Source organism: Oncorhynchus clarkii, chromosome 3 (genome assembly GCF_045791955.1).
Source record: "Oncorhynchus clarkii lewisi isolate Uvic-CL-2024 chromosome 3, UVic_Ocla_1.0, whole genome shotgun sequence".
NCBI lineage: Eukaryota > Metazoa > Chordata > Actinopteri > Salmoniformes > Salmonidae > Oncorhynchus > Oncorhynchus clarkii.
In genome coordinates, this window is record NC_092149.1 from 36,852,898 (window position 1) to 36,869,042 (window position 16,145).

Genomic DNA, 16,145 nt, shown 5'->3' on the forward strand with positions numbered 1-16,145 from the left:
GGAGCAGTAGATCTGTTCTATGTGCGCTATTTCTATGCTCCCCGTTCGTAAGTTTCGTTTTTGCAATTATATTGTCTGATTATGTAGTGTTTCATATTTTCTGTTGTCCTTTTTTTATAGATGGACACCACCTATGGGAGACAGAAGCCAAAGTTGACAAGGACTCCTTCAAGTCTGTAAGTAGTCCTCAGTGTTTTCAGTAAAACACAGTACTGTATTAGTTGTAGTCCTGTTGTTAAGATTGAAAGTGTAAATTGGCTCACGCATACATTCTATGCATCTTTCTATTCCATTATATTACCTCTCTCTCTCTCTCTTTTTCTCCCCCCTCTCTCCCCCTGTATTTCCTTCTCTCACCTCCCTTGCTTCCCCTTACTCACTTTGCTGATGTAATCTTTGCTAAGACATTACCAAGGAGAGAGATTAGTCGTGTTGATTAGTCCATGCAATCCTGAATGGAATTTTCACACATTTTCTCTCTGTCCTCATCGGCAGACACAGTAAACAGAGTGATTGCACCTAGAGCATCTTGCTTCTTCATCAACAAGCATCCCTCAATAAACACACACATTTACACGTGCACGCCAACACACACATGTGTATGCGGGCACACACACACCACCACCTTCTCTCTACTAGGTCACATTCATTCGGGCACACCATAGCAAACCACTTTGTAATGGCAAACAAAAAAGCATGTTTCTCATTGGACAAGTTTAGGTAGTCCCTCCCAGTTTCAGTACATTTTCTTCAGTTTGTTGCCTAATGAATACTGATGCAAGCCCAGTTGCCCTACCAAACACTTCAGCCAGCTTAGCCAGACATTTAGTTCACTGTTCAACTTCTGGTTCAGGGAGGATGAGCGCTTAAACACTTTGTCAGAGCTCGGCCTTCTGCCTGACGCCTGGCCAAGAGTGGATTATCCCCTTCCCTTTTTACCTGCTGTTTTCACGAGAGAAGTAATGAGAAAATAAACCAGTGCACCATTCTACTGATGCCCAGTCACACATTTAGGCCTACATTCTCTTCATAAAAACAAGGCAAAGGGGATTCGTCAGAGGGGACGGTAAATGTTGTACGTGTCATAGAAAAGCTACATGTGCTTCCGGAGTTAATGAAGAAATCCTTATGGTGAGGAGAGACTCGTAAGGTCTGCGCGAGTGTGTGTTTGCCTGTGTGTGTCTGTGTCTTCGGGTGCACATTAGGGTGTGTGACGGCAATGTGTTTCAAATCATCCGTGCCCCCCTCCCTTTCCCTTCTCTTTCATCAGCTGGCTCTCACCACCCCTCTGTCCCCCCGTAAACAAACTGCTGTAATTGACAATTGCAGGGGTCGAGAATAAACCATCGCCCGCGAAACATGTGTTTCAATATGGCGGCATTGCAATGGTGTTTTTGTTGTCATGTGTTTTTTACGTTCAGGTTAATGGCTTTGTTGCATCTGGAGTGTTGAATTCGGCCTCTCTTAATGGGCCTTAAGGGCTGGGTGATGTTAAGGCTCGTCCCACATGTTGGAACATTACAGTGAGGGGTTGGGTTAGGTTAGGTAGGTGAAAGACAAATCGTACAGTGTGCTTATTTGGTGTTTCCCGACAAAACAAGCCGCAGTGTTACTGGCCTTTTCTCCCCCGCTGCCACCCGCCACGGTTAGGTCACCCATATGTTTTCATTATTCCTGTTTGGATCGCGCTGCTCACTGCGTGGGAGGATGGGAGGAGAGGGGGATGGAGGGGGGTCATCGGCACCTGTGTCTGTGCTGTCTTTGACCCCGTCAGTCTGGTGCAGACCCGGCCTATGAACAGACACACAGACATGTGGACAGACCCCACAAAATATGCTGGGAATGGCTTCCTGTTCTGCTCCTCCACCATATGGTCAGAGCTGGCCCCCAGAGAGAGAGAGAGAGAGAGAGAGAGCGAGAGAGAGAAAGAAACAGACAGGCTCTAGGCAGGCAGACACTCAGTCATGTCCCAATGGCGCCTTTGTCATGCACCTCAACCCCTGCTCTGCAGCCTCCAAAGTTCACGTCCGTCCAGGATTACGGCGGTCTCGCCCTGGGCCTGGAGCGATGCGCTGATCAGGGTCTGTGAAAACAAGGCCAGAGACCCACATCTCTCCCCTTGTAGTAGTCCAGAGGTAGGCTTCAAACCCCAGGCCCTCGGGGCTTCAGATAGACACAAACAGGGGCGTGGTACACACCCTGGGGGTCATGCTGAGCCCATCCAGATTGGGCTGAAGACCCAGCTCAGAAAGCATGTTCGGAACACTCCTCCAGGGTTCCCTGAAAGCGAAACAAGCATACCTGCTAAATTAATGAGCTGACACTTACGCACACTTGGAGTTATGTTTGTGTCTTAGAAGACCACTGCGAGGGGGTTGCAAGCCTAAGCTAGTGACGTTCAAACTAAAATCTTCACCCTGCCATATTAGTCTGATTTCAGAATGTTTAGATAACGCATGTGTTTTTTGAAAATCTGCCACGCACAACACAAATATAGTGAGCAATGATCTACAGTGCGTCTGGAGGGTTCGTTCGTGTATCCATCCTGTGCTGTTTCTGTGTGTTGTAGACGGCGCTGGTGGCTGAGATCCCCCCCTACAGGAACCAGAGAATATCCAGCCCAGTGCAGGTCAACTTCTACGTCTGCAATGGCAAGAGAAAGAGGAGCCAATACCAGCGCTTCACCTACCTTTCTCCAAACGGTAACCCCGCAAACCTTCAGGTTCACCTCCTTGCTTACATGTGGTTTGGGGGTTTATATTATCCCTACTAGTTTTGCTTGATAACTTCTAAAGGGGTCAGACATGCTCATGCATTATACCTTCCAGTGTTTCCTCCTAAATCATTTTGGCTCCACGAAAACAAACGCAATCTGTTGTGGCTTCGGTAGTGCCTGACACAGGTCGCATCACAGGCTTCGTCGAGCGAGGGCAGAAGTGAAGCAGAAGATGTGAGTTGTGTTGATTTGGTTGCGAGCTTGCCTTCTCCAGTGATGATGTGTTAAGGGTTGACTGACAGAGCCTCTGGGCAATGTTGACGTTAAGTTTGAGAAGTCATTCCCTGAAACGTCGACCTCACACACAACTCATGGGTACATCCATCGCACACAGCTCACGTTCTGCACTACACACTCACGGGCCCCCTGGTCTCCACATGTATAGTTGGCTTGACACATTGGAATGTGAGGAGGTTATTGGGATTCGGAGTCATTTCACAGTCTTACATCACCAACTAAATACCTCTCATTCTGGGCTCAGAGTAAATTGGGCCAAATCCAAGTTTCATGCGTAGACACATTGATATTGATTGGAATCCATTGATGCAGCTAGAAGCAACATAGTTAATTATTCCCAGCTTGCTGCATCTCTCTCTCTATCTCAATTCAATTGAAGGGCTTTATTGGCATGGAAAACACATATTAACATTGCCGAAGCAAAGTGAACTAGATAATAAACAAAGTGAAATGAACAATAAAGAATAAGTTCCAAAAAAATAAAGACATTTCAAATGTCTCTCTCTCTTTATATCCCATGTTAAGTTAAGAATCAGGTCCAGTAGTGTTGAAAGGCAGCCTTCAGCTTTAAATGTGATTTTAAGACTCTCTAAACACTTCAATGATCACCCGCTGCTATTGTAGCTTGGAGGAGATAAGAAGCAATGATTCAGGCCTTTGGACGGGACTCTGAGAAAGAGAGAGACCGCATCACCACCTTGACAACGAACAAAGGGCCCTATTTGGAGACGGTTGACGGGAGCAAGAGGGTGAACGGGAGAGTGAGCGAGAAAGAGGCTGAGAAAGGGAGAGGTGAGGAGGGGGGAGGAGAGAGGGAGAGACAGGCCATTTTGGGGTGACTGACCCTAGCAGAGCGAGCGGTGGTGGGAGTTGAGGACAGACAAACTCTGGCCATATTTGGCAGCCCCATACGGACCAGGGAGACAGACAAGGAGATAAGCTGTACAAGGAGAAGCCTTATCACGCTTTGACCGTTTTGCATCTTCAAGTCATTTTCACGGAGAGTCAACATGATCCAATTAACAGATGAATGGGGTGTGCTCTCTGTTACGGTGCCAAATGAACTAGATTACAGTGAGGACCACACAAGCAGGGGCAGTGTTTATGACGGAACATAATCCTCCACTCCAGTCACAGTCAAAGCCGCTTGCTGTGGTTCACCAGACCTTCTTATTTCTTATTTTGATATTTATCCATGTATTATAAACTGGGTGGGTTGAGCCCTGAATGCCGATTGTCTGAATGCTGTGGTTTACCATTTTTTCTTTGCTGTTTTAATTACATTGGCAACAAGTTTATGATAGCAATAAGGCTATTATAGACTTAGCCGTGGTATATTGGCTATATACCACACCTCCTCGGGCTTTAGCGCTTGAATATCATTTATTCAACACGATAGTCAACAAGCGACAATAAATAGCTCAGATAATACTGAGTCGCAATAGTGGCGCATTTCGCTACCGAGCTCATTTCCGTCCGTAGCCCCTGAACGTCTCTGAGTTTTACCACTCATCTAGCTTGAACCCGTGTCTGCCTGTCCATGGGCACGTGTCCGGGTGAAGTGGCGTCTTCTGTAAATGCAAGCAGAGCTGTTTCAACTGTGCCGAGGTAAAAGAGAAGCCCTAATTATATCTGTCCGAGATCAGATGCAGTTTGTCATCAAAGCAAACAGATCTCTTAAGTCACATTGAGGATAATTATAACATGGCAAAGAAGAGGGAAACCTGGTTGTTTGCTTTTGAGGGTTTCACTGTTTGAGAGTGTTTGAACACGTAGATAGAGAGCCAACTCAGCACTGTGGCCAGGTAAGGGGGGTGGTGTGTGTGTGTGTGTTACATAGAGGCTGTTCTCATCTCTTCCTCCTTCGCCCATCTGAGCGGGGCTTCCTGCCCACTTTAAACACAGTCGTGGTCGTCAATTATGCTTTCTAAAAAGAACATCTCGTTCACGCTCGGGCGTGTGCTCGTCTATAAAAAGGGAAAACCGCCACTTAAAATAGCCCTGCTTGTTTGAAAAAAAAGTGTGAAGGATGAAACAAACAAACTGCTGTCCACCAATCGCTATTGAAAACAACTTGTATTTTCCACTGGAGTCACGTGATGCTTCTCTACTCATTCATGTGAAAACATAATCAGACAAGAGTGTGAAAAGGCCTATTGAACCTGTTGACAGCCCAACGCTTCCACTGTGGCACCTCAAACATGTACGGTGTAGCTAAACGCCCAAGTAAGGAAACAAGAGGTAATATGTAATTGAATCGTTTCGTCTCCATCTTATAAATAGGACAGTCATATCTCACGGGAGAGGCATTGTTTCTGTCGTGTAAACATCATCTGATTCTTATCTCCCCTTCGTTTTAGTCACGCCTCAGAGCGAGTGCGGATATTATTATCAGATGCAGTTTGGAGGATTGTAAACGATTGAGTCTTTGCCAGGTTTGACAGGTTGAATGGCAAGGCTGTCATAGGCCTGTTTTGTCCTACACAAGCAAGAAAGGAGTAGCAGATTTGAACCGTTGCATCTTCCAGATGTTAACGGGCATATCCTTCCGAATTTCATACAGGGAGTTTTTCAAATGGGCAATTAGCATGGTAATAATGCCGTTGCATATCGATGCCAAGCAACAGAATGCGGATTGTCTCATGAACGTTGTTTTTATTGTCTTTGTGCTTCTCACTTTCCTTCACAATGTCACGTTAGCCCAATGGATTTGATGACTAAAGCTGAATAAGTTTGTCCGGAAAGTTCATTGTCATGAGTTACAATTTGAGAGGAGAAAAATCCAAGAGTCTAAGCAATATGTCACTCTGAAGTTATTCTGATTTTGTAGACTCTAAAATGTGCTGTTGGCAGCAGTTCTGGTTTGTATAAATCACCACATAGCCGATGTTGCGATTAACATACAGCACAAGTGTCCTTGTCTACATCCTAGTGTGTGAGTGTTGCTTTTCTTTTTCTGAGCTCTTGTCCAAATCATTCTTGCGCGAGTGAAGACGTGACACGCCGTCCTTTTCTTCTCCTTAAATAAGAAACCGTTTCACGGAACTACATAAAACAACAAACGCCGACAGTGCCGGCGCTGACGAAAGCCCGACCAAAGTCAGTTCTCGGAATGCCTTTCATTTCACAAGCCGTTTTTGGAGGTTCCTGCTGTAGATCGGGTTCCTATTGTTAACACCAGCGGGGGCTGCTACTGATTCCTGGCCGTAGGTTTGTGGTCTGAGACGTGGGAGGGAGGAGAGAGAGAGGGGGATGTTCAGAAGAAACAAGAGAGACACGTACACGAGAACTTCACGAACCGCACACCGTGAACTTCTCCCCAAAGATGTGTCATGTTAACCAAACTGGAGACTGAGACGTTTCCTTGTTTCCAAGTTAGGACAGTGACAGACACAGACACACACACACACACACACACACACATAAACACTCGCAGACACACTGCCACACACATTTACATGGCATGCGTAGACTAGGACACCAGCCGTCAGCCAGATTGCAACCACAGTGGGACATAGTGAATTAAACACCAGTGAGTTGATGACTACCACCATGAAGCACCACCTGCGCCACTCTGAATATCAGAGATACAGCTAGCATACTTTTTCCTAACCATATCACCTGACCGGGAAAAACCCTGGGCCCTGGTGGTCGTCTGCTAAAACTAGGGCCTGGAGTTTTTCCTAGTCAGGTCACATGGTCAGGGAAAACTCAGGACCCTAGTTATAATGCATTGGGCACGGTCTTTCCACAGTGCAATCTAACCAGCTCTTTTATGGAGACAGTAGAGCATCCACTCCATACTTCCACTCTAAGAGCAGAGCAGCCAATCGTAATGAGAATCAGAGTGCATCCCAGAAAGCCCTGTTGCCCGGCTGTCTCTTCCCTTCACACGACAACCTGCCGGGGCTAGGCCCTCTGTGCTCAACACCCCACAAACCCGTCCTCGAACCCTCACCCCCATCCCTGGGAGGAAACCAGTTCCTAATAAATACTCCGATGAGGCCAGATCACTTTAATGCGAGCAGACAGACACAGACAGCCAGAGATGGGGAGAAAAACATGTGCAGAGCGTAAACTGTCTGTCGGCCATAACCCACAGGTTGGGAGGAAATAGAAGCCAGCTGGGGATGGGACTCACAGGGTGAATCTGCTACCATGGAACTGGGAAGGGGCAGCGTGTGTGTTTGGAGGGAAACACACACAGATAGCTGGAAGGAGTGGACAGAGAGATCGGTCAGGAGACAGATTGAGGAATGATCGATTAGAGTAGGGGAGACAAATAGAGCTGGATGGAGGAGAGAAGAGAGGGATTCCTCAAAGGATTTCTCTGTCTCTCATTCTGCAGATAGGAGAAGGGGAATGTGTGACAGAGCATGTGAGTCTCAGGGAAAGTGGGAGACAGTGAGACTATGAAGCTGTCCTTGATTTACAGAATAAATCAGATTGCTAAATATTCTATGTATTACTATGTATGTAGGGTTTACACTTTTGGGACTATTCCATTGGTTCCATTGCAATAGGCAAGCTTCATCAAATGCAGCTAAAGTATAGAAAACAGAAAACAAATACTAGACCTAGCATGAACCCAGGTCTGGGCTATGGAGAGCCTGTTACAAGGCCCAGTATGATATTCCCTAGGAAGTGTATGGTGGTGTCATCCTGAGACTTTCCTAAGGACACAGTGTCACGTTCTGACCATCGTTCGTGTGTGTTTTCCTTGTTTTAGTGTTGGTCAGGACGTGAGCTGGGTGGGCATTCTATGTTGGATGTCTTGTTTGTCTATTTCTATGTCTGGCCTGATATGGTTCTCAATCAGAGGCAGGTGTTAGTCATTGTCTCTGATTGGGAACCATATTTAGGTAGCCTGGGTTTCACTGTGTTTTTTTTGTGGGTGATTGTCCTTAGTGTCCTGATGTCCTTGTTCTGTGTTAGTTTACACAAGTATAGGCTGTTTCGGTTTTCATTACGTTTATTGTTTTGGTAGTGTTTGTATTTAGATTCGTGTTGTTTCTGTTTAAATAAACATGGATCATAATCTACACGCCGCATTTTGGTCCGACCCTCTCTCAACAGACGAACGCCGTTACACACAGACCTTACCTAGGGAGCCTCTAAGACAGATGGGCCGGCCCTGTGGCTCTGACAAGACTGACGTAAATAGGATTCCACTGGGTAATCACACCAGCTCATCTCTCCCCAAAGGAGACTGGGGGCGTGAAAGTTAATCTCTCAGTTACGTCCTGTCCCAACAATAATAACATCATAACACAACGATAGGAATAGTTTTTCATCTGATCAAAACACTCATTTATTCAGACAGAAGGTTATTAGTATTATTACACCTTCATCAGGATTTATTTATTCTTACTTTGTTAGTAAAAAGTAACTATCATAAGAAATACATTTATGATGGCCAATTTGTAGGCTGAATAGAGTGTCAGAAGACAATGTGTAGACTGAATAGAGTGTCAGAATACATTTTGTAGGCTGAATAGTGTCAGAAGACATTTAGTAGGCCGAATAGTGTCAGAAGACATTTAGTAGGCCGAATAGAGTGTCAAAGACATTTAGTAGGCTGAATATAGTGTCATAAGACATTTTGTGGACTGAATAGAGTGTCAGAAGACATTTTGTAGGCTGAATAGAGTGTCAGAAGACATTTAGTAGGCTGAATAGAGTGTCAGAAGACATTTTGTAGGCTGAAAAGAGTGTCAGAAGACATTTAGTAGGCTGAATAGAGTGTCCGAAGACATTTAGTAGGCCGAATAGAGTGTCAGAAGACATTTATTAGGCTGAATAGAGTTTCAGAAGACATTTAGTAGGCTGAATAGAGTGTCAGAAGACATTTTCTGGCTGAATAGAGTAGGCTTCCCACTGGGTAATCACACCAGCTCATCTCTCCCCAAAGGAGACTGGGGGTGTGAAAGTTAATCTTTCAGTTACGTCCTGTCCCAACAATAATAACATCATAACACGACGATAGGAATAGTTTTTCATCTGATCAAAACACTCATTTATTCAGACAAAGGTTATTAGTATTATTACACCTTCATCAGGATTTATTTATTCTTACTTTGTTAGTAAAAAGTAACTATCATAAGAAATACATTTATGATGGCCAATTTGTAGGCTGAATAGAGTGTCAGAAGACATTTTGTAGGCTGAATAGAGTGTCAGAAGACATTTTGTAGGCTGAATAGAGTGTCAGAAGACATTTTGTAGGCTGAATAGAGTGTCAGAAGACATTTTGTAGACTGAATAGTGTCAGAAGACATTTTGTAGGCTGAATAGAGTGTCAGAAGACATTTTGTAGGATGAAAAGAGTGTCAGAAGACATGTAGTAGGCTAAATAGAGTGTCAGAAGACATTTAGTAGGCTGAATAGAGTGTCAGAAGACATTTATTAGGCTGAATAGAGTGTCAGAATACATTTAGTAGGCGAAATAGAGTGTCAGAATACATTTTGTAGACTGAATAGAGTGTCAGAAGACATTTTGTATTCTGAATAGTGTCAGAAGACATTTAAAAGACTGAATAGAGTGTCAGAAGACATTTTGTAGGCTGAATAGAGTGTCAGAAGACATTTTGTAGGCTGAATAGAGTGTCAGAAGACATTTTGTAGGCTGAATAGAGTGTCAGAAGACATTTTGTAGAATGAATAGTGTCAGAAGACATTTAAAAGACTGAATAGAGTGTCCGAAGACATTTAGTAGGCTGAATAGTGTCAGAAGACATTTAGTAGGCCGAATAGAGTGTCAGAAGACATTTTGTATTCTGAAAAGTGTCAGATGACATTTAGTAGGCTGAAAAGAGTGTCAGAAGACATTTTGTAGGCTGAATAGAGTGTCAGAAGACATTTAGTAGGCTGAATAGAGTGTCAGAAGACATTTAGTAGGCTGAATAGAGTGTCAGAAGACATTTTGTATGCTGAATAGAGTGTCAGAAGACATTTTGTAGGCTGAATAGAGTGTCAGAAGACATTTTGTAGAATGAATAGTGTCAGAAGACATTTAAAAGACTGAATAGAGTGTCCGAAGACATTTAGTAGGCTGAATAGTGTCAGAAGACATTTAGTAGGCCGAATAGAGTGTCAGAAGACATTTTGTATTCTGAAAAGTGTCAGATGACATTTAGTAGGCTGAAAAGAGTGTCAGAAGACATTTTGTAGGCTGAATAGAGTGTCAGAAGACATTTATTAGGCTGAATAGAGTGTCAGAAGACATTTAGTAGACTGAATAGAGTGTCAGAAGACATTTAGTAGGCTGAATAGAGTGTCAGAAGACATTTAGTAGACTGAATAGTGTCAGAAGACATTTTGTATTCTGAATAGTGTCAGAAGACATTTAAAAGACTGAATAGAGTGTCAGAAGACATTTTGTAGGCTGAATAGAGTGTCAGAAGACATTTTGTAGGCTGAATAGAGTGTCAGAAGACATTTTGTAGGCTGAATAGAGTGTCAGAAGACATTTTGTAGAATGAATAGTGTCAGAAGACATTTAAAAGACTGAATAGTGTCCGAAGACATTTAGTAGGCTGAATAGTGTCAGAAGACATTTAGTAGGCCGAATAGAGTGTCAGAAGACATTTTGTATTCTGAAAAGTGTCAGATGACATTTAGTAGGCTGAAAAGAGTGTCAGAAGACATTTTGTAGGCTGAATAGAGTGTCAGAAGACATTTAGTAGGCTGAATAGAATGTCAGAAGACATTTTGTAGGCTGAATAGAGTGTCAGAAGACATTTTGTAGGCTGAATAGAGTGTCAGAAGACATTTTGTAGAATGAATAGTGTCAGAAGACATTTAAAAGACTGAATAGAGTGTCCGAAGACATTTAGTAGGCTGAATAGTGTCAGAAGACATTTAGTAGGCCGAATAGAGTGTCAGAAGACATTTTGTATTCTGAAAAGTGTCAGATGACATTTAGTAGGCTGAAAAGAGTGTCAGAAGACATTTTGTAGGCTGAATAGAGTGTCAGAAGACATTTATTAGGCTGAATAGAGTGTCAGAAGACATTTAGTAGACTGAATAGAGTGTCAGAAGACATTTAGTAGGCTGAATAGAGTGTCAGAAGACATTTAGTAGACTGAAAAGTGTCAGAAGACATTTAGTAGGCTGAATAGTGTGTCAGAAGACATTTAGTAGGCTGAATAGAGTGTCAGAAGACATTTTCTGGCTAAATAGAGTAGGCTTCCCACTGGGTAATCACACCAGCTCATCTCTCCCCAAAGGAGACTGGGGGTGTGAAAGTTAATCTCTCAGTTACGTCCTGTCCCAACAATAATAACATCATAACACGACGATAGGAATAGTTTTTCATCTGATCAAAACACTCATTTATTCAGACAAAGGTTATTAGTATTATTACACCTTCATCAGGATTTATTTATTCTTACTTTGTTAGTAAAAAGTAACTATCATAAGAAATACATTTATGATGGCCAATTTGTAGGCTGAATAGAGTGTCAGAATGCATTTTGTAGGCTGAATAGAGTGTCAGAAGACATTTTGTAGGCTGAATAGTGTTAGAAGACATTTAGTAGGCTGAATAGAGTGTCCGAAGACATTTTGTGGACTGAATAGAGTGTCAGAAAACATTTAGTAGGCTGAATAGAGTTTCAGAAGACATTTATTAGGCTGAATAGAGTGTCAGAAGACATTTAGTAGGCTGAATAGAGTGTCAGAAGACATTTAGTAGACTAAATAGAGTGTCAGAAGACATTTAAAAGACTGATTAGAGTGTCCGAAGACATTTCGTAGGCTGAATAGAGTGTCAGAAGACGTTTAGTAGGCTGAATAGAGTGTCAGAAGACATTTAGTAGGCTGAATAGAGTGTCAGAAGACATTTAGTAGACTGAATAGAGTGTCAGAAGACATTTAGTAGGCTGAATAGAGTGTCAGAAGACATTTAGTAGACTGAATAGTGTCAGAAGACATTTAAAAGACTGAATAGAGTGTCCGAAGACATTTTGTAGGCTGAATAGAGTGTCAGAAGATATTTAGTAGGCTGAATAGAGTGTCAGAAGACATTTAGTAGGCTGAATAGAGTGTCAGAATACATTTTTTAGACTGAATAGAGTGTCAGAAGACATTTAGTAGGCTGAATAGAGTGTCAGAAGACATTTTGTAGGCAGAATAGTGTCAGAAGACATTTTGTAGACTGAATAGAGTGTCAGATGACATTTTGTAGGCTGAATAGAGTGTCAGAAGACATTTTGTAGGCAGAATAGTGTCAGAAGACATTTTGTAGGCTGAATAGAGTGTCAGAAGACATTTAGTAGGCTGAATAGAATGTCAGAAGACATTTTGTAGGCTGAATAGAGTGTCAGAAGACATTTAGTAGGCTGAATAGTGTCAGAAGACATTTAGTAGGCCGAATAGAGTGTCAGAAGACATTTTGTATTCTGAAAAGTGTCAGATGACATTTAGTAGGCTGAAAAGAGTGTCAGAAGACATTTTGTAGGCTGAATAGAGTGTCAGAAGACATTTATTAGGCTGAATAGAGTGTCAGAAGACATTTAGTAGACTGAATAGAGTGTCAGAAGACATTTAGTAGGCTGAATAGAGTGTCAGAAGACATTTAGTAGACTGAATAGTGTCAGAAGACATTTAGTAGGCTGAATAGTGTGTCAGAAGACATTTAGTAGGCTGAATAGAGTGTCAGAAGACATTTTCTGGCTAAATAGAGTAGGCTTCCCACTGGGTAATCACACCAGCTCATCTCTCCCCAAAGGAGACTGGGGGTGTGAAAGTTAATCTCTCAGTTACGTCCTGTCCCAACAATAATAACATCATAACACGACGATAGGAATAGTTTTTCATCTGATCAAAACACTCATTTATTCAGACAAAGGTTATTAGTATTATTACACCTTCATCAGGATTTATTTATTCTTACTTTGTTAGTAAAAAGTAACTATCATAAGAAATACATTTATGATGGCCAATTTGTAGGCTGAATAGAGTGTCAGAATGCATTTTGTAGGCTGAATAGAGTGTCAGAAGACATTTTGTAGGCTGAATAGTGTTAGAAGACATTTAGTAGGCTGAATAGAGTGTCCGAAGACATTTAGTAGGCTGAATAGAGTGTCAGAAGACATTTTGTAGGCTGAAAAGAGTGTCAGAAGACATTTAGTAGGCTGAATAGAGTGTCAGAAGACATTTAGTAGGCTGAATAGAGTGTCATAAGACATTTAGTAGGGTGAATAGAGTGTCATAAGACATTTTGTGGACTGAATAGAGTGTCAGAAAACATTTAGTAGGCTGAATAGAGTTTCAGAAGACATTTATTAGGCTGAATAGAGTGTCAGAAGACATTTAGTAGGCTGAATAGAGTGTCAGAAGACATTTAGTAGACTAAATAGAGTGTCAGAAGACATTTAAAAGACTGATTAGAGTGTCCGAAGACATTTCGTAGGCTGAATAGAGTGTCAGAAGACGTTTAGTAGGCTGAATAGAGTGTCAGAAGACATTTAGTAGGCTGAATAGAGTGTCAGAAGACATTTAGTAGACTGAATAGAGTGTCAGAAGACATTTAGTAGGCTGAATAGAGTGTCAGAAGACATTTAGTAGACTGAATAGAGTGTCAGAAGACATTTAAAAGACTGAATAGAGTGTCCGAAGACATTTTGTAGGCTGAAAAGAGTGTCAGAAGATATTTAGTAGGCTGAATAGAGTGTCAGAAGACATTTAGTAGGCTGAATAGAGTGTCAGAATACATTTTTTAGACTGAATAGAGTGTCAGAAGACATTTAGTAGGCTGAATAGAGTGTCAGAAGACATTTTGTAGGCAGAATAGTGTCAGAAGACATTTTGTAGACTGAATAGAGTGTCAGATGACATTTTGTAGGCTGAATAGAGTGTCAGAAGACATTTTGTAGGCAGAATAGTGTCAGAAGACATTTTGTAGACTGAGTAGAGTGTCAGAAGACATTTTGTAGGCTGAATAGAGTGTCAGAAGACATTTTGTAGGCAGAATAGTGTCAGAAGACATTTTGTAGACTGAATAGAGTGTCAGAAGACATTTTGTAGAATGAATAGTGTCAGAAGACATTTAAAAGACTGAATAGAGTGTCCGAAGACATTTAGTAGGCTGAATAGTGTCAGAAGACATTTAGTAGGCTGAATAGAGTGTCAGGAGACATTTTGTAGGCAGAATAGTGTCAGAAGACATTTTGTAGACTGAATAGAGTGTCAGAAGACATTTTGTAGAATGAATAGTGTCAGAAGACATTTAAAAGACTGAATAGAGTGTCCGAAGACATTTAGTAGGCTGAATAGTGTCAGAAGACATTTAGTAGGCCGAATAGAGTATCAGAAGACATTTTGTATTCTGAAAAGTGTCAGAAGACATTTAGTAGGCTGAATAGAGTGTCAGAAGACATTTATTAGGCTGAATAGAGTGTCAGAAGACATTTAGTAGACTGAATAGTGTCAGAATACATTTAGTAGGCTGAATAGAGTGTCAGAAGACATTTAGTAGACTGAATAGAGTGTCAGAAGACATTTAGTAGGCTGAATAGAGTGTCAGAAGACATTTAGTAGGCTGAATAGAGTGTCAGAAGACATTTAGTAGGCTGAATAGAGTGTCAGAAGACATTTAAAAGACTGAATAGAGTGTCCGAAGACATTTTGTAGGCTGAATAGAGTGTCAGAAGATATTTAGTAGGCTGAATAGAGTGTCAGAAGACATTTAGTAGGCTGAATAGAGTGTCAGAATACATTTTTTAGACTGAATAGAGTGTCAGAAGACATTTAGTAGGGTGAATAGAGTGTCAGAAGACATTTAGTAGGCTGAATAGAGTGTCAGAAGACATTTAGTAGGCTGAATAGAGTGTCAGAAGACATTTAGTAGGCTGAATAGAGTGTCAGAAGACATTTTCTGGCTAAATAGAGTAGGCTTCCCACTGTGTAATCACACCAGCTCATCTCTCCCCAAAGGAGACTGGGGGTGTGAAAGTTAATCTCTCAGTTACGTCCTGTCCCAACAATAATAACATCATAACACGACGATAGGAATAGTTTTTCATCTGATCAAAACACTCATTTATTCAGACAGAAGGTTATTAGTATTATTACACCTTCATCAGGATTTATTTATTCTTACTTTGTTAGTAAAAAGTAACTATCATAAGAAATACATTTATGATGGCCAATTTGTAGGCTGAATAGAGTGTCAGAAGACAATGTGTAGGCTGAATAGAGTGTCAGAAGACAATGTGTAGACTGAATAGTGTCAGAAGACATTTTGTAGGCTAAATAGTGTTAGAAGACATTTAGTAGGCTGAATAGAGTGTCAGAAGACATTTTGTAGGCTGAATAGAGTGTCAGAAGACATTTTGTAGGCTGAATAGAGTGTCAGAAGACATTTTGTAGGCTGAATAGAGTGTCAGAAGACATTTTGTAGACTGAATAGTGTCAGAAGACATTTTGTAGGCTGAATAGAGTGTCAGAAGACATTTAGTAGGCTGAATAGAGTGTCAGAAGACATTTAGTAGGCTGAATAGAGTGTCCGAAGACATTTAGTAGGCTGAATAGAGTGTCAGAAGACATTTTGTAGGCTGAAAAGAGTGTCAGAAGACATTTAGTAGGCTGAATAGAGTGTCAGAAGACATTTAGTAGGCTGAATAGAGTGTCATAAGACATTTAGTAGGGTGAATAGTGTCATAAGACATTTTGTGGACTGAATAGAGTGTCAGAAGACATTTAGTAGGCTGAATAGAGTTTCAGAAGACATTTAGTAGGCTGAATAGAGTGTCAGAAGACATTTTCTGGCTGAATAGAGTGTCAGAAGACATTTTGTAGACTGAATAGAGTGTCAGAAGACATGTTGTGTTCTGAATAGTGTCAGAAGACATTTAGTAAGCTGAATAGTGTCAGAAGACATTTAGTAGATTGAATAGAGTGTCAGAAGACATTTAGTAGATTGAATAGAGTGTCAGAAGACATTTAGAGTGATTCAGATTTTGCCAAAACACTTATGATTGGCATCAAACACTAACCACACCCATTAACACATTTAACTGTGTGCAGAAATAGCAACAGACAGTGCATGTATTGTGACTCAAAAGCTTTTTGTTATTCATCTGGGTGTCTTAATTCAAGCCTAGTTGTGTCACAGTACTCGTGGCAGAAT

At 41.6% G+C, this 16,145-nt stretch overlaps 1 protein-coding gene across 2 annotated transcripts in view; it reads left to right on the forward strand.

The window, feature by feature from the left end:
• LOC139394588 (nuclear factor of activated T-cells, cytoplasmic 1-like) overlaps window positions 1-16,145 on the forward strand; it is a 76,490-nt gene that overhangs the window by 35,085 nt on the left and 25,260 nt on the right. For both annotated transcript variants that reach the window (XM_071142701.1, XM_071142696.1), the window contains exons 7-8: window positions 121-176; window positions 2,570-2,702. In XM_071142701.1, the coding sequence (XP_070998802.1) occupies window positions 121-176; window positions 2,570-2,702 (189 nt within the window). The remainder of the gene's footprint in view (window positions 1-120; window positions 177-2,569; window positions 2,703-16,145) is intronic.